We start from the raw sequence: 18,708 nt of genomic DNA, 5'->3' as shown, positions 1-18,708 counted from the left end.
GCCCCTAAAAACAAAACAAGGGGGGCCACAGTGTCCTCTGCATGAAAGTTTACTTTTGTCTTTAGTTAGTGTTCGGGCTACGCTTTTACCATGGTTGAGTTGCACAGTGTTACACTGTATTAGTTGATGTTTTTACCCAGCTCAGCTTTACCAACTCATTGTGTGTTTCTCCATTGTGTTTAGTACTCCTACCTGCTCTCCTCCAGATGCAATCTACTGCAAGTCATACTGCTGGATTGTGCACATTGGCATTGACACATTAATGGCTATAAACTGTTTGGTATATTGCTTTTTGTTGAGTGGAAAACCTCCCAGAAGTCAACTTTCCAAGAACTAAGAACAATATCTTTTATCGCCACTGTTTGTTATCACCAAATACCGTGTACGAAAAAGTCCTCCACCTGACCGTTAGACATAGAGATCACCAGAACACCTTACAGCAGATAATTTTACATTTTTACAAAAGTACAGGTGTAATTGATGATATCGATAATAGCAATAAAGAACAATGAAAAATGCTTTTGTATTAAACAGCATCTTGTGATGCACTAGAATGATCCTGTAACCCCTGAGCTGAGAACCAGTGGTGTTAATAGCACATGTTGTGGAGCTGATATCATAACAATAGTCAGGTGCGCTCACATCATATTAGTTAGCAGCTTGACAGTGACGTGGAGAATAAGTCACAACGTTATCAGTATCACAGCATGACGGTTGTCACAACAGATTTGTCACGTGGCAGCGAGCTGTCACTTCTGCACGGCCTGTCATTGTTCCTCACTTATCATGGCTGACAACTCTGACCAGGGCATCGGCTCCGTTCACTACACTGTGTATCTCACATAACGCCTGCGGATATATACGTGCAGGGTGAACCAAGATGTTTTTTTCTGCGCGACAACTGCCGGTGACTAAAAATGACTTGAAGATGCAGCAGGCACCTGCCAGACGTGTGTTGTCTCTGAGATCAGTGAAGGTGTTCATGAAGGGACTCCCGGGGTTCGATCCATTTCAAGACGCTCTCATCCCCATCAGGCCCAAACTGTAGCTCAAGTTTTAACCATCGAGTTTAGTTGGCAGAGAAAAAAAAGATAGACAAACTCGGAGAGATGTGGGAACTGTAGGGAATTATAAAAAGGGTTACTTCTGAAATGTATTTAAATGAGCACACTCTTGGATATTCTTATATTTACGCCTCTGGTGCACCAATAGAAAGCTACAAGTAAAACATTGTTTAAAAACCAGACACAGACAGAAGGTCTTATATCTTGTTTTAGTCATCATGACGACTGATATTCTTTAAAGATATAAGTGTTTAATATAAGTAATATGATTTTAATAAAAAGTGTTTATCTCCATTTCAATCATAAACTAGCTTTAACCCAATACAAACAACAGATGAATTGTCCCACATTAGGGAGAAGGGAAACTACAGGGAGGAAATAAATCTTTCTTTCGCGCCAAATCAGCCATGTGTTGTGCTTCCCGTGGCTGATTTACATCTGCCAGTTTCTGTAGCCAACCTTCACCTTCCTCATCTCAGTCATAAAGAGGGTGCCAATGTGCGCCGATGTCCAGACGGCAGTAGTGTGAAGCGTAGCTGTCATAATGATGATTGGAAAGCACTATAGTGGAGGGAAGTGTAAGTTATTGGACATTTTGGCAATATTTCCATGTAAATCCATGAAATTATTCTTATTTCTGCCTGGACTGTGTATGTAAAGTAGTTATTATTATTCGTTGATAGAGAATTTCCAGTTCCTGACCAAAGCAGCCTGTAATAGATAAGCGTTGGTAAGATTGGCATCAGGCCGGACCAGTTCCACCTGAAAAATGTTGTTTCATTTAAGCTTTTCATTTTATGTACCCTTAAAAATGTACAATACAAGGTGCCTTACAGACAGTTCCAAATCCAGTTTACTGTAATATGAATTCCTCATCCTCTTCAGCACCATGGACAGCTCTCAGGAGCTGTGTACATGTACTTGTGCTTCGCTGTAATTTTGGGAGAGTTTATGCATAATTTACACAATGCATATAAACATTTTGTCCAACAGCCGCCAAGTTGGCGAGCAGGGCCGTCCGGCTCCGGCTCCACTAGTTGCATGTCGATGTGTCCTTGAGCAAGACACTTAACCCCACAATTGCTCCCGTAGGTGTGCCTACTGTATGATAGAATATGAATTGTAAGTCGCTTCGGATAAAAGCGTCTGCTAAATGACTGTAATGTAACTGGAACATCATACGCAACAGTGTCAGGACACAGATGACGTTAGATGTCTGCGCATACTTCAGCATACATCTACAGAGAATTTCTTTACATACAGCCAATCAAAACAATTTAGACCTAGTGTATTTTTGCAGGCTTTAATAGCAGCTGACACCGTTCTATTGGCATGATACTGACTTCCAGACAGCAGCTCAAGACACAGACACAAAAGAGGCAAAGACTGAGCACCAGCAGCAAGCATTCTATTTCTAGCTGTAACGTCTCTTTCTTATTTGCAAGCATGAACACACACACACTTCCTTGGCTTGAACAAGCAGACAATTCAAAGTCCGCTAACATGACTTTTGCCTGAATTAAAGGAACGTTGAGAGCAAAAACAACTCTAAACTGCAAACGGTCGTTATTAGAAAACGGGACCCAGGACATCCAACAGCTGACTAAATGAGGTAGCCGTTTTTAGACCCTCCATCCCTTCGTCTCCATAACAACTAAAGAGCAGCCAGGACTGACTAATGGTCTGAGGAAAGATTGAGAGGTGGAGGAAGTGGGGGATGAAATGACCGAGGTGGCAGGAGGCAGCAGAGGGAGCGATTGGGGTAAAAGGAGGGAAGGAGAAAAGGAGAAAAGGAGAAAAGTACAAAGACGTAGCGTGTCTGGGGTGAAAATGGAAAAGGGAGGAAAATCCAATGGGGAATAGTCAGAGGTGTGAAACTCATGAGAATAATTCTATTTCTGTATTTGTGTGGATGATGGTGAGCTATTTTTAATCTTTCTCGCACCTCATTCTCTCTCTTCCTCTCACTCTCCCTCTACATGTCTTTCGTCTGTTAATTAAATCAGATGACGCTCTGTGTCTCCTCACACTATAGACCGGACTCATTTTCACCACTGTGTCACGGGAAGGTAACTGGGTCTGTGTTGCTGTTTTTCTCGCTGTGTGTTCGAAAGTATGCCATCATCTTAGAGTAAATGACTGTAAGATGCTGTTTTAACATTTTACTGCACGTAGATCATATGTTTTAAATTATTAAATAATTAAAAATCTTTTACATAATCCGCCTATCAATTACCTTCGACGTTCTTGTGTTATATGTTGTGGCCTTCATTGTAGTCATCTTTTCATGATTGAAGTGAATTTAATTACGACAACTGTTAAGCCATCATTGTTTTTTTAACTGGTCAGAAGAGCAATGAGCACTCACGTACAGTTTAATTTTAAGTTTTGGAGTTGATACTCAAAGTAAAAACGCTGCTCCATCCTCTCCTTGGCAAAAACCTTTTTATTTTCTTACTTTTCATCCTTCCATCTATTTGTGTTTCTCTCAGCAACCAAGTAAAAGGGATATAAATGTGCGTCCCGGTCAGTGGAAAATTGATTAACGGAGTCAAAGGTGCCAGTATAATTGGGAAGGTGGTTGTATAAACAGGGGGAGGAAGAGGAAGGTGAGAGGAGAGAGGTTTAGGTATGAAGAGCAGGATATGAGGGTATTGAGAGGAGAGAGAAAAGGGAAGCAAGAGGGCAGACTAATGAGGAAGCAGGGGTGGGTGTGTGTGTGGGGGGGGGGTCACTGTCTTTGTTTTTCGTCATCAGTCTAAGGGCTGAAGGCCACAGAGGTGTATTTAGAGGGCGGGGGAATAGATGAGAGAAAACAAGACAAGGTAAAAATGGAACTTTCGGAGGACTGGCTTTGTGAAGCAGATAAGAGGTCAGTGTGATTGCGACGTGTGTGTGTCTGTGTGTGTGTGTGTGTGTGTGTGTGTGTGTGTGTGTGTGTGTGTGTGTGTGTGTGTGTGTGTGTTTGTTTGTCCATGCGTGTTTGTCCGTGAGCTTCATGTCTCTCCAGCCTGAGGGTGTCTTGCCCTCCCTTGACAGAGCTGCTTTCTTTGTTCTGCTCCTAAATAGCAGTTGTCACAGCCATTGCGTCCTCCCACACACAGTGAAACAGCCAAAAGCCCCGAAAAACATCCCTATTTGTTTTCTCTGTTTTCTCTCTGCGTGCTGGAGACCTCACACTCCATATCTGAGCGCTGCAGCCATCCTCCAATACTATGTGTGATGGCCCTACTGTGTTTTGTGTGTGTGTGTGTGTGTGTGCGTGAGTCCCCTTATTGACACCACTCCGCAACAGATTATAAAGTGTAAAATTGTAGCATTCATGTGCATCTGCAAGACAGGGACCATTCTGCTCTGTGACACTGTGTGTCTGTTTGTGTGGGTTTGTGTTCTCCTGTGCAGGATCCTGGCCGCAGCAGGGGCCCATATGAACATCTCAGTGGACCTGAGGACCCTGAGGGCGGTGCGAGTGCTGCGGCCCCTCAAACTGGTCTCAGGCATCCCGAGTAAGCACCACATTACATCAATATCCTTGTATTGCTTAAGTCGAGAAAATAAAACATATTGTCTTGTCCCCTTGGTGTGTCTAGCCATGAAGACAGTTTTGGCGGTATTTGGTCAGGTTTTCAGATATCGCCTCGGAAAATGTAAACCTCCAATTCACTCCAATTAAATGTTTTAGCAGAAAGCAGTTCCAAAGAAAGAAAACCATAACTGCCTGCGTAGCTAGATACACTTGAGAGTGACTATTTTGAAGTGAGGTCCATTTGCAACTGTCATATACGCTTTGTAAATAAAGGTTGAATTAATTAATGGAACACAGATGTCCTCTATTAAATTCCAGGCCAATATCAGCATAATATATTGGTCTAACTGACTGATTAATGTGCTGATTAGCTTTGTTCTTAAGAAAGTAATGGTTTGATTAGTAAAATATCAATGTGTGAAAATGTCCTTCACAATTTCTTAGAACCAAAGCTAGCATCTTCAAGTTGTTTGTTTTGTCTGACCAGCAGTAAAAAAATCCAAAAATATTCGATTTACCATCATAGAAAGTAAGACAACAAGCAAACATTAATTTGAGAAGCTGGAATCAATGATTGATTGCTTGAATTACTTGAATGATTTATAGATTATCAAAATAGTTGATGGTTAATTTTCTGTTAAAATAAATTAATTGACAAAGCGCTTCAGCTCTACTTGAAAATATATATTCTTTCAGTCACTGTAAAGTGAAGTCATTACATTTCATGACTGGCATGTTTCACAAATGTGTTTTCACTTGAACTCACTGTGTGCTCTACTTCTAGGTCTGCAGATAGTCTTGAAGTCTATAATGAAGGCCATGGTTCCTCTGCTGCAGATCGGCATGCTGCTCTTTTTTGCAATCCTCATGTTCGCCATCATCGGCCTGGAGTTTTACAGCGGCAAACTGCACTACACCTGCACGCCGCAGCCTGGAATACTGGGTACAGACACACTCATTGCATATATGTCTCTATAGCATACAGGTACATGCTGCACAATGACATGCGGTATATGCATAGTGATGCTTTTTATAAGCAGATATCTGTACAGGATGTGCACAGTATGTACATTAAAGTGGAAAATAAAAAAGTGCTGTTACTCCCCTTATTCACATGTCGGCGTGTGCATCGACCAGTAATACCGATCATTATTACAGTGACTAAAAGATGCTGGGAGATATCCCCCTAGAATTTGTTTTTGACTTAAAATGATGCAGGTTCACATAATTTTGGAACATTATTGTTAGTTAAATGATTATTTTATTTATTTACACATATCATAGCCTTTGTCTGAACATTTCATTTGTCTGGCAATGTTTGCTCTGTCAAATCATATTCTATAAATCAAAAGAACAGATTCAAGAAAAGTTTCATTAGTTATAGTTGTTCACAAAAAAAAAGGTTATGATGGACAGTTCTCTAATTATTGTTTTAAAAGGACGGGAACATTGTATTGATTGATTACAGCACCCTTCTATCTAGTATTTCACACAGACAGGAAATCAATCAATCAACACATAAACATATGGAATAATCCATTCTACTCTGTGTTGATTACTGTTATTCAGATATTTATTCATCTTAAACCAAGATCTAATTTAAGTTGCATTGCAAATCAGGAAATTGTCTCAATAACTCTGACACACACTAATGGCATGGATAAAAAAAAGAACAATTTAGAAAGGGCCTGAAATGGTTGTGAATAATAATAATAAACAGATAAAAGACTAATTTAAGAACTATTTTTGTCAGCAAACTGCATCAGATAAGGAAAAGCAAAGAGTCGAGACTGAGCTCACGGTGTTGTTATTGAGTGTGTATCTACTGTATGTGTGTGTCTACGTGTTGTGTACATAGCTCTTTAGGTAGTAGCGCCATTGTCATAATCACAAATGCACACACACGCATGCACAATGGCACGCCAGGCTGCACCTGCAGGCTTGACCAAACCAAACTGTCAGTGTTGTCCTGTCTAATTAAAAAGAATGCGGTGCTCGACAATAGCTCATTGTGCATTCACAGCTGTCACTAACCTCCATGCTGTTCACGTCACGCTGAAGCTGAATGGACAGTTAGATAACAAGGGCGGACTGAAGTGCGTATATTCTGTCACTGAATGGTCACGTTACTGTTCTGACAGGCGCGCTGCTGCTCCGCTGCTCCACTATAGAGAGGTTTCCTTTATTCCTTTTGACTCTTAATTCATTCTTCCTGCACATTGTGACACGTGGCCAGTGAGATATCTTCGAGGCTAAGAAATCACTGTCACACAACTCAATTGTTGAGCAATAATGAAGGGCGCCGTTGCTCACTGGGTTCATGGATGGGTTTAAACTGTGCAGTAAGCGTGAGAACAAAATATTCAAATTGTGTGAAAATTATTAAATGCGCGATAGCTTTCAAATTGAATACAGGCATTCATTGAACAGGTAAGGTCTGTTTTCTGTTGTTGGTAACTTTGGTCCCATGTACGACACATTTTTTCTATCTATGCACCTTCCAGAAAACGAGACGGTGGACTCCTCTGAGTACGAGGTCCCGTGTGGCGTGCGTAAGTGTCCGGCCAAGTACACCTGCAGCGATACGTGGATCGGCCCAAATGACGGCATCACTCAGTTTGACAACATCCTGTTTGCTGTTCTCACGGTCTTCCAGTGCATCACCATGGAGGGGTGGACCACTGTACTCTACAATGTAAGACAGCTCTCACACACACATGTACACTCACATCTGCCGCTCATATTATTTCTCTGGATTGCCGCACATTTTTGAGGGTGCAGCAGTGTTTTGCGGAGGTCTGCATCCTCCTCTCAGACGGTCTGCCTGCGGATGGAGAACATGGGGTCAGGGTTACTGGCATGTGATTTTTGTGCTGACACTGCAGAGTGCTCTGTTGATTCTTGTTTTGCTCTCAGCCTGCCATTTTTTATTCTATCTATCCTAACAAATGTAAAACCTGCTGCAACATGCTGCAAGGGCTGAACAGAGATTAGACTGCCCACCTACTACTTATGAAATGTGGCACGCTTCAGAATCTCTTAGAAATGTAATCTAGGATTAATGCGTAAACATCTGCTATGTATTGTGTGAATATGAACACGAAGACAGCAGATAGAAAAATTATATTTTGGCCTCTGTTTAAATAGACAGAACTAATGTGAATCATTTCTTTAAGTAGCACCTTAATGGCAATTTTAGCAGAAAATTGTCTCCCTGAGCCATGTCTCTAAAAGTATTTTTTATTACTCTATGGTTACGTGATGTATTGGAGTATTTGTATATATTATGTAGTTTCGTCATCCTGTGTGACTGACATCATCAAGTCCTCCTGGTCCACATCTCAGAGCAGTGATTGACCGTTCACAGATCGATTGAGAATAAGAGCGGGCTGAGTCAGCTATGCTGTTGCTCTGTAGGAAACTGAACGTTTTTATGCTCAAGGACTCTTCGTCCAATAGCAAAAGCCCAAGGACATGTTTTGAATCCTCTGACAGTTACACAACAGAAAGCAGGAAAATACTGCATCATGTTCATAATGAGGGTAACAATGTCCTTATCTGATGTAAGTATCTGTCAGACAAGGATTGAGGTTCTGCAACGTGCTTTATGAGCGTTTATGTCAGTTAGAGGAGCAGGAAAACACACACACACACACACACACACACACACACACACACACACACACACACACACACACACACACACAGACAGTATGTAGAAAGAAAGGCAAACAGTGGAAGGCGGTGGCACCATTTGCTAATTTGATATATTTCTTGCCTGCATGACCATCCAACAAATCAAGTCCAATCATGTCCACCTCTAGTTGAGTTACAAGATCCTGTTCAGATAGGAGCAGTGTGCAAAATCCTGCCCGCGTCAAAAATATACCATCAGAAAGTAAAACAAAATGTAATTCTTCTCGTCAAGGCCTGGACACTTCTGAAACAGTATGCACGGATACATTATGCCTAGTGCAGGGTTGCTACCAGAACAACTGTTCTGTATTATTTTAAGACTGAACCATTTTATAAACATATGGGCATTTTTACTGTGATTTACTTTTGGCAAAATATCTGGTGTTGTATCAGATTGGAAGGAAATAGAGTATGTTCAGAAGCTGTTTCCGATGCAAGTTTTGCTACATTTTCAAACCAGTAAGGAAATACACTACTCAAGATCGAAAGTACTCAACAGAAGTTGTGCCGAATTTCAATCAAAAGAAGATTTATTAGCACTAACATTCCCCAAGGCCCAAAACAACTGAATTTAGCAAAAACTCCTTTGTATGAGCATGACATTTTGGCAATACCATATAACGAGAAGTAGTTACTTTGTGAATTTCACTATAGACCGTAGTCTAAAGATTTCTATTATTTGAGCCAGTTTTAATCTTAACAAGAAGACAAAAGGACAGACAGCCGTGTACTCTTGGTCATTGTTGTACTGTATGCTTCTTGTAAGTACTACTTCTAAAATAATATTTGTACTTTTCATCGCCAAAAATCACAATTGTCAGTTGCCAAAATATATGGAAACCAAAAGAAAATCACAGAATTAATCAATAACTTAATTTCTCCTTTCTTCCTTTACCAAAGATCTCAGTAAAGCAACACTCATAAGAACACATTCACGAAAACAAACTGCTGTGCCAGGGTGTAATTTGCAGTCCGCTGCCTGCTCTTTCAGTTTTTATTGAGATGGATGAAGGCAGATGATTTGCCAGGTTGATTGTATTATGCTGTCTGAAGTGATGCGGAATAAGCTTTGCTGATGAACAATGAAGGAGGGAGGAAAGTGGGAGGATGACATGCTGAAAAAGGACCGCTGACCATACAGGCTCACCGACTGAAGTAGAGATGCTGTACTCTGTTTCTATGTTGGCTTCAGACAGAAGGCTTCAGTACCTCAACTCTCCTCCGAGCTCTTCCTATGAGGCCAGTGTAGATCAATACACATGATGTAGCTGTTCGATGCCCTGCCTGCACTCAGGAACCTTCAGCAGCCACCCAAACACCTACACTTGTGTATTTCTGTCAATGGCAGCATGAATGTGCTCCAGCACTGATGTGATTTTACTGAATTTAGAATTTATTTTGATGTTTCAGACAGACGATGCCTTGGGCACCAACTGGAACTGGCTCTACTTTATCCCTCTCATCATCATCGGCTCTTTCTTTGTCCTGAATCTTGTGCTGGGAGTCCTCTCCGGGTAGGTCCACGAGTTCAATCCAGGTTCATTTTAAACTCATCAAGGTTTCCGCTTTTTGTGACAGATTGATGCTGTTTTTCCCCAGTTACTTAATGGTACCTTGAGGTGGTCCTTTGAAACTTATTGGTGTTGGACACGGTGCCGAGGCTTGAGAGCTATGCTGGTGGCAGTTTAATCTCCCAAGCCAGATTTGTCTCAGGTTAGGGGGCTAACAAAAGACAGCACACCGACACTCCAGGTTAAGGGGGGGGTGGGCGTAGAGCTAGCAGCACCAACAGTGAAACAGAAATTCTGTTTCCGAAATTGCTCAGGGATGTCATTTCGGCCGTATGTCCCACAGAGGACAAAAGGAGTAACTTAACTGACTAAGGGCCGCTCAAATGCACCGTTAGTTTTGGTCTCTGTCAAGATACACTGATTCTCAGCTGCCAGGCTACACCACATCCTTCAAAGTAGATGGCCCTTGAGATTGGCTACAGTTACAGTACACAGTACAGTCAGCCGGTTGTGTTGTCAGTAGGACCTGGCAGGCTGTAGGCTGGTAGCCAGACAACACTCTGTACGCTGCTATTTAACTGGCTGGATGAGCGGTTGGCAAACTAGCTGCTGTCAAGTCAAATTGTGCTATTCCAGTACGTGGTGTGAAGGTCTATACAAGTTAATTAGTATTACGTAAAGGTTAATGGGGGATCCACATTATCGGGATCTCCGCAGTGAGAGACCTCCTTTGCCTTGCTCCCTCTCCTCTGCTCTTATGGTTGAATGAGCAATGACAAGAGTTCAAAACAACAACATATTTCCCCCCGGCGATTGTCTCCAAGAGGATTTATTTATCCATGTGACTATAAATCCCTGTTCCCTTAAAGAGTAAATAAGTGATTTTGTGGTTTGATTTTGTTCTGCAGGGAATTTGCGAAGGAGAGGGAGAGGGTGGAAAACCGCAGAGCCTTCATGAAACTGAGACGCCAACAGCAGATTGAGAGAGAGCTCAACGGCTACCGGGCCTGGATCGACAGAGCAGGTGGCTTTAGTCCCAGTCACGGCTCACCGGGACCAAGGATTTGGCTCTTGATGAGAAAAGCAAAATCGATATTTCACTTTAAGCTTTAAGACTAATGCTATCATTTGGTGAACTTATGAGTATCTGATTCAACCTGTTTGTTCCACCACAATTGAGATATAGTTGTAGTAATTGTTAGTCAAGATGTCTGTATGTCTCTTTCCATCTGAGCCATCACCGGCTGCTCATTTCTTATCGGGGTCTGACTTTTTGCTTTCCAGAGGAAGTGATGCTTGCAGAGGAGAATAAGAATTCAGGACCTTCTGCCCTCGATGGTAAGTCAGCAACGATCTTCGTGTCTTTGTGCACATTGCCTTTCTGCTATCCTCACATTGCTTTACATTCTGTCTCTCTTCGACTGAATCAGTTTAATGCTGGCATGTGCGCTTGATGAAAATGTGCTTTATGAAGGCTATTCAAGCATATGCCATTAGAGTCTGCATTATGTATTTGTCTGTGATTTTAGGTTGACGCGCTACTTTTTAGGATATAGTAATAAAAAGTTTTTTCAAAGAAGTGGAATTACATTTCAATCTGGTTGATATTTTTTAGCCATGCTAGCAACAACCACTGACAATGTCAGTTGATCAGTCAGTTCACCACTTTGGTCCAGACTGAAATATCTCAACAACTACGGGTTGGATTGCCAATAAATGTTTTTTTTTTAAATATTCCTGGTTTCTAGAGGATGAATCCTACAGACTAAAGTGATCTTCTTACTTTTCACCCAGCGCCATCATCAGGTCAAAATGTTAATTTATCCAATATTTTTGATTTATCACCAAATACCTACAAAACCATTGTTCCCATCAGCCTCAGCTGATACTTATATGTGTTCAATAGCAAATGCTCAGATGCAAAGCTAAGCTTGTGAACATGATAAACATTATTACTTGTTTAACATCAGCATGTAGGCAGAGTGAAATGTGCCAAAAGTCAGGTGAGCATTCCTATCAATGTTAAACAATGCTGTGACCACTCATTAGGCGGCAGTGGGTAGCAGGCTTTGCTGTCATAAATCGTAGCACTCTCATTGTGAACATGTTAGCATGCTGGCTAGCTCAAAGCATTGTTGCGCCTCCAGCCTCACAGAGCCACCGGCGTGGTCGAAATTTCACTGAATTGAAGATTGCAACAAAAAAAGTACTTGCACCATTACATCGCCCCAAAACTCTCATTGAGAGGTTTAGTACAGATTCTGGTAAACCAGCCACTGAACACAGTGCCCCACAGACACATACCGTGCCTGCCCTGACCCTCTCAACTCTACTGTGAACTTTCCTCCTCCCTAAACCAGCAGGGCTTTTTATTAAATGTTGATTGATTGGCAGCTCTCAGGAGCCTCCCAGAGTGGAGTACAGGTGGTGTCTATGGTGAGAACCGTCCTCTGTTCTGCTCTCTCCCTCACCGACTTCACCACCTCATTTGCCACACGCGCACACACACGCACACACAAACGCACACACACACAGCCACTCAAAATCACACATACGAACACGAAAAAGAAGGCAAATCCTTACTGAAGTATGTTTCTGGTTCGGTATGTTTCTGTCACTGGAAGAACAAAGACACTCTGAAAAGGTAAAAATAAATTGAATGCAACTCTGTTGTAAAAACAGATAGTGGCTCGAGCTGTTGTGATGGAAATACATGCAGAAGCTCTGAGAGCTTTGATTAAAAAGAAAGGTGGCGCACTGCGGTTGCCTAAGCAACCATTGATCTGTGTGTGTGTGTGTGTGTGTGTGTGTGTGTGTGTGTGTGTGTGTGTGTGTGTGTGTGTGTGTGTGTGTGTGTGTGTGTGTGTGTGTGTGTGTGTGTGTGTGAGAGAGTGTGTTGACAGGATTCAGTGTTCATGCCAGTGTGTGAAATGGCAGCAATATGTTTGCGTGTTTGATCAACAGCTTATTAAAAAAAAAAAAGTCCTCACGCAAATATTGACTGCAAGTAGAATCATAAATCACAAGGTAGCAGGAAGGTATGAGTGGAGGTAGGACACACATTAGTCAGCGAAAAAAAAAAAAGGTCATAACATACTCGTCACACTCACTTCGGCATGTGTGCACTGCACGGCATGTAACCTGACACTGTATGGCAGAAGCTCAAATAAGAGAAATGCATGGACCGTCAAGCCGCCTCGGAGCATGGTTTGCCATGACGGAGATCATGAAATAGCACCAGAAGGTTTGCCTTCACTTGTTTGGATCATTACAACATTAAATGATCATTTTTTTAATCGAATTCAACTGCAGCATTAATTTGTTTAACATTCCCTCTCAGCCAACTTCACAGACATTAGCTTGTCATGCAGATAATCCTTGTTGTGATTTTCTTCTTACCATTTGCTTCATCGTTATCTTTATATTGCATTTTAAGTTTCTACACTTGGATACTGCCTGAGTCGACCTATCAGTGTCTTAAAGATGTAAGGGTGGTCATGCACAAGGCAGTTTTTTTGGGCCACGTTAACATACTCCCAGTAAAAAGGCAAAAATCTATTCACTGATCAAGCACAATGTGATCGAAAGCAAAAAGTGCCAAAAATACATAGTTTTGTGGTCATGTTGCCCAAAAGTCGGCTTTGTGTCACTGTCCTCACGGTATGTTCCCTCTAATTTCACAGAATGTGTCGGTTGTACAGTTTAAACATCTCGTTCTGGGACTTTTTTATGTTCAACCTGCTCTGTCCGCAGTGTTGAAGAGAGCCACCACCATCAAGAGGAGAGGGATGGATGTGGGGCATCGAGGGCAACCAGGGGAGGAACAATATGGCGACATCTCTTCTGTGGGTGAGTGGGAGTCTCGACAGGCTATATGAGCACATAAAGTGTAAGGCGTACTCCAGTCGGGCACATTGAGCTCTGCTGCAGCTGTAGAAATGCATGTTTGACGTTGTTGTAAATACGGAACAGGAACATGCTGCTCAAGCACTGTTCGGTACCTTTCCCTCTCTTGTCTCCTTCTCATCCCCGCAGGCATCCCCATGGCCAGAGCAAGTATCAGGAGTGCCAAGCGAGGTCCAAGAGCCTTTTTCCGCCGCAAGGAGCGTCTCCTGCGCATCTCCATCCGCCGTGTGGTGAAGACACACACTTTCTACTGGACAGTGCTGGGCCTTGTGGCTCTCAACACGCTGTGTGTGGCCATTGTTCACCACAACCAGCCTCTCTGGCTGTCCAACTTCCTCTGTGAGACGCACTTCATTTCAGTAACACCTTGAGGCAGTTGATACACCTTTTTTGTCAGTCAAATGGCTCTGAAAGTTGTTGCTTTATCATATAATTGTTTATGCAAGTTTCAAGATTGAAGTGCCTTTTTGTTTCTTGCCATTCCAGACTATGCAGAGTTCTTGTTCCTCGCTCTGTTTCTGACTGAGATGTTTCTGAAGATGTACAGCTTGGGACCGCGTCTCTACTTCCATTCCTCATTCAACCGCTTTGACTGCAGCGTCAGTACTCAGTCTCCCTTTCTACATATTTGTTTTTCCGAAAATCCTGCTTGTGTCCTTGAATTATGCAGCATCGGCTCTCGCTTCGTCTGTGTCTGTCTCTGTAGTATCTTCTCTGTCTCTCTCTTACTTTTTGTCTGTCACTTCAGCTGTCGGTATAAACTCATTATGTGTTTTTATGTTTGTCTGCAGGTGATCATTGGCAGCATCTTTGAAGTGCTGTGGGGTTTCTTCAGGCCTGGCACTTCCTTTGGCATCAGTGTCCTGCGTGCTCTCCGTCTGCTGAGGATCTTCAAGATCACCAAGTTAGTGCCGCAGCCTTCCGAACTCTTTGCCATCTGTTGAGATGTTACATGCCGCACTTGAGGCGATGTATTAGACGTTTTTCACCTGTGTAGTAGTACTACTTAAGACCTGTCAACAGACTTTGATAAATCAGTGGAGTTCCCCTTTAAAGTTTTCTTTAAAACATTTTAGAAATTGTTTTTGTACTAATGTGATATTTTGTGACTGTCAAGGTATTGGGCGTCTCTGAGAAACTTGGTCGTCTCTCTGATGAACTCCATGAAGTCCATCATCTCCCTCATCTTCCTCCTCTTCCTCTTCATCCTTGTTTTCGCACTCCTTGGCATGCAGCTCTTCGGTGGCAGGTAACACTGAATATTCGCCCACAGTCGTCTGATTAAAATGCTTACGGTTCTGTGCATCACTCCGTATGAGTACATAAATAAATTGAGTCCAGTGAGGAACCACACAGGCTGAAGACAAATCGAATCCATCTGGCAGAAATTATAGACTGTTTTTGTCTCCCACTTGGCTCGTTATTAATTTCCTGTGGTTCCAGTAAAGACACATTCACAAACATAAGAAGAGAGCTAAAGTAAAATTCATGGATCGGTAGATTCGTCTTTATTAACTGCACACAGTTTAGAGGAGAATAGATTGTCCTGTTCACGGTTGTTTTCCAACAGACTGTGTGAGCTCGGTCGAGATTTCAGACTTTCTTCGTCACAGCTTTTGTTGCTTGGTTTTCCCCTGATGCTGTTTCTCACAAGCTGTCACTTCAGTAAAGGCTGGCCTTGTGTTTGAACTGGCCTCAAGAATACAGAACACAAGGGGAAAAAAACACATCCAGCTGGCCAGTCAGAGAGGAGAATTGATTTCTTTCTGACTGAGGACATAAAACTAAAAAACAAAAACTAGAACCAGTTCTGGATCCCGGCCCGTCTTTAAGCAGGATTAGCAGGCTCGGTTTTAAAGCTATAGAGAGACGATGTCAGGGTACCAAATGAAAATATAAGACCAAAGGCATCTATTTTGACCAAGCGTGTTATGCTAGCTTGTTGGGAAACACTCCAAAGTTAGACCTAAAAGAAAGACAAAAACGTACCTTTCATGTGTGTGTGTGTGTTTCTCACAGGTTCATCTTTGAAGACTACACCCCGACAAACTTTGACACCTTTCCTGCAGCCATCATGACCGTCTTTCAGGTCTGGAAACAAACCTGACAATTTAATGCTCTCGACTTCACACAAGTTTAATACAGCCAATGACGACATACAGGAAACGCTATTTTGAGTGTAACAACATTTTAGCAGGTGTGCTGTTTATAGCTAAGCTCAACAGTAATGCTCAGGATAGTTAAGTGTATAATATTCTGTGTGTGCTGTGTGTGTTCTCAGATCCTGACTGGAGAGGACTGGAACGAGGTGATGTACAACGGTATTCGCTCTCAAGGAGGAGTGAAGTCTGGCATGTGGTCCTCTATCTACTTTATAGTGCTCACACTGTTTGGAAACTGTATCCTTTATTACTCCTCCTTCAATGAAATATGAAAGGGTTCCTTCCCAAATGTCACAAGCAGCATTTACTGCCTTCCTTTAAGTAGGTAACCTTCACTTTCTACCGTTATTACTAAAGTAAAGGTACCATCATTTGATATCATTTGGAATCGGTATTCTTTGCTTTGCCCTGTTGCACTTTGCCCATGTCCTTAACTCAGCTGTACCAAGACACACTGCTGAATGTCTTCTTGGCCATTGCTGTGGATAACCTCGCCAATGCACAAGAACTTACCAAGGTAATAAACAAGTGAAAATGAAAGAACAAACCTGGTCTCATCTGCTTTTATTCTTGTTAGATTCTGTTACTAAACGCTAAAAAGTCTTAATAATCGTTCCACTCCACCGCGTCTAGTCCTGCTATCATCTCCCCTCATCACTTTGATTCTGTTTAATTATTTAAACTCACAGACACGACAGTTGTTCAATCGCCTTTTGCTCTTTTCCTCTTTTGATCAGGATGAAGAGGAAGCAGAGGCAGCGTTCAACCAGAAGCACGCTCTCCAGAAGGCGAAGGAGGTCGGACCGTTGTCCTCCTTCATGTCTTCAGAGTAAGTGCTGTATGCAGCTTCTGTCCCTGCTTGACCTCCTCCTCTCTGCCCTCTGTCTCCCTCTCCCTCTTCCTCTCCCTCCCTCCCTCCCTCCCTCCTTCCTTCCTTCCTCCCTTCCTCCAGGGATTGTCTATATAGGACTGACCTGCAGGGCCAACACTTAGCACGAGTTGCTGTAGCCTCCAGCAAATGGCCAGTCCCTCATTAGATTGCAGTAGATTTGGCTCACTAACCACATCATGCAGTTATAAATGGAGGCTAAGGTTCATCATTACAAAGCTTCAAGTTGTTCACTTAAATGTCACTTAGGACCTGTTGAGAGAATCAGTATTTGATGCTGTCCCACGAGAGACTTATTGATACGTCTCTCCTGAAAAGTCTACTATCTCCCCTCTGCCGGCCCCCAGCACTGTAATTTGCTCCAAATTGAAGTACATGTCTCCATGGTTACTGGTTCTACTCCAGGGTGGGAGGTGCTTATGATGTTGTCATGGAGACAGGGTTACTTAGTGTCCAAATTAACATGGCGTGTCCATTACAGTAATGTACTTCTGGGTTCAGCAAAGTGAATATTGTTGATATTGTAAAGAAAGTAAAATAAAGTGTGTGCAGGCTTTTGATCTGTTGAAGTGTTCTCACTTGTGGAAATTTTGATAACGTGACCATGTTTTCTCAATGCTCAGGTTTCCAGCTTGCAGAATAGATTGTGTTTTTTTCTCAGGGATTGATTGCACAGTGCCTTGTCGTAGGTGGTGGAGGTGCATGCGCATGCACAAGAGTGGGGACCTCTGGCTCTGTATGCACGCTGTGTGTTGAGAAACAAGCAGTTTGTTGCATGGGCATGTGGAAGATTTGACAAGAAAACATTTTATTAACGTTACAATATGTACCGCCTTTCTTTTTTTCTGTCTATTTTTCGTTTCTTTCTTTCTGGAGGACTTGCCATTTTCCTAAAACTTGCCAAACGGAAATGAAATTAGAACAGAGCAGAAAGAGAACAAGAGATGTGCATCACTTTGGGTTTAGCCAGTTCGGGTCAGAGTCCTGTCAGAGCCCATAGAGAAGACAGGAATACCACGGGGTCGTCTGGGCCGCCATCTGTATTCATAGAGGACACTCTGAACTTTAAGGGGTCTCTGGTCTCATCGGCGATGTCAGCTATGAAACCCCGGCGGTACCTGCCCCCGCTGACCTGGAAGAAACTTGCATGACAGCATTTGCTCCCCAAAAAAAAAAGGGGGGGGGGGGGGGGGGGGTGCAGCATGTTGAAAGCTGATGATAATTTCACTTTGGGAACGCATGCATCTGGTCAGCATGATCAAAGGAAGAAAAACTGAAATTAAACACACATCCATGCTTTTCACTGACTGGAATATTTGGATAGTTTAGTTCAGTGTGTGTAACGTTTTTCTTCCATTGTGAAGTCTTTAATCCCTCTCCAAAATGCTCTTGAATATTCTGAATACTGTTATGCTATTGTGTTGAAGCTCTGCACATGAATTGTCACATTTAGCTCTACTAGCATGTCCGAAAAGAATGCTAATGTCTGAGTTGAGGGTGGTGCATCCCAATGTGCTGGTTTTTGTTCAAAAGGTATCTAAATATGTACTCTTTTCCTGTGTGTGTGTTGATGGAGCCCATCTCTGTGTTTTCTACCTGTACCCATACCGTAGCGCAGACTGTCTACTGTCTCAATCTTACTTAAGATGTCTTCTTATCAATGTTGTGCTTACTGTTGATGTTTATGAATGTTGTTTGATTGTTTCTAATACTTCTACCATCTTGTTTGTCAATGTGCCCGCTTGGCTCCAGCGGAGACACGCAGCGAAGCGTCGACAGTCCAGTCAGTTTCTGACCAAATGTATTCATTGCAAACATTTAAAGAAGGGATGTGCACAGTGAACATGTGCTGTTGCAGACAGAATATTTACTGAATAATTCATCCGTTTAGTCTTCTAATGGAACAGTTTTACATATGAATAAGAAATTCCGGAGGGTTGGTTAAATGGCATTA

At 42.4% G+C, this 18,708-nt stretch overlaps 1 protein-coding gene across 1 annotated transcript in view; it reads left to right on the top strand.

Moving 5' to 3' along the window:
* Positions 1-18,708, top strand: part of cacna1ea (calcium channel, voltage-dependent, R type, alpha 1E subunit a) — a gene marked incomplete at its 5' end in the record, with an annotated part of 74,202 nt that overhangs the window by 36,836 nt on the left and 18,658 nt on the right. The window contains 16 exons of the mRNA XM_079157864.1: positions 4,467-4,570; positions 5,375-5,533; positions 7,095-7,285; positions 9,697-9,800; positions 10,706-10,821; positions 11,082-11,135; positions 12,192-12,233; positions 13,551-13,646; positions 13,833-14,042; positions 14,190-14,302; positions 14,495-14,607; positions 14,821-14,952; positions 15,723-15,792; positions 15,985-16,102; positions 16,315-16,382; positions 16,603-16,694. Of these exons, the coding sequence (XP_079013990.1) occupies positions 4,467-4,570; positions 5,375-5,533; positions 7,095-7,285; positions 9,697-9,800; positions 10,706-10,821; positions 11,082-11,135; positions 12,192-12,233; positions 13,551-13,646; positions 13,833-14,042; positions 14,190-14,302; positions 14,495-14,607; positions 14,821-14,952; positions 15,723-15,792; positions 15,985-16,102; positions 16,315-16,382; positions 16,603-16,694 (1,782 nt within the window). The remainder of the gene's footprint in view (positions 1-4,466; positions 4,571-5,374; positions 5,534-7,094; positions 7,286-9,696; positions 9,801-10,705; positions 10,822-11,081; positions 11,136-12,191; positions 12,234-13,550; positions 13,647-13,832; positions 14,043-14,189; positions 14,303-14,494; positions 14,608-14,820; positions 14,953-15,722; positions 15,793-15,984; positions 16,103-16,314; positions 16,383-16,602; positions 16,695-18,708) is intronic.

Source organism: Pholis gunnellus (genome assembly GCF_910591455.1).
Source record: "Pholis gunnellus genome assembly, chromosome: 4".
NCBI classification, from domain to species: Eukaryota; Metazoa; Chordata; class Actinopteri; order Perciformes; family Pholidae; genus Pholis; species Pholis gunnellus.
Note: the sequence above shows the minus strand (reverse complement) of the source record. Positions and strands in the feature narration are given on the sequence as shown.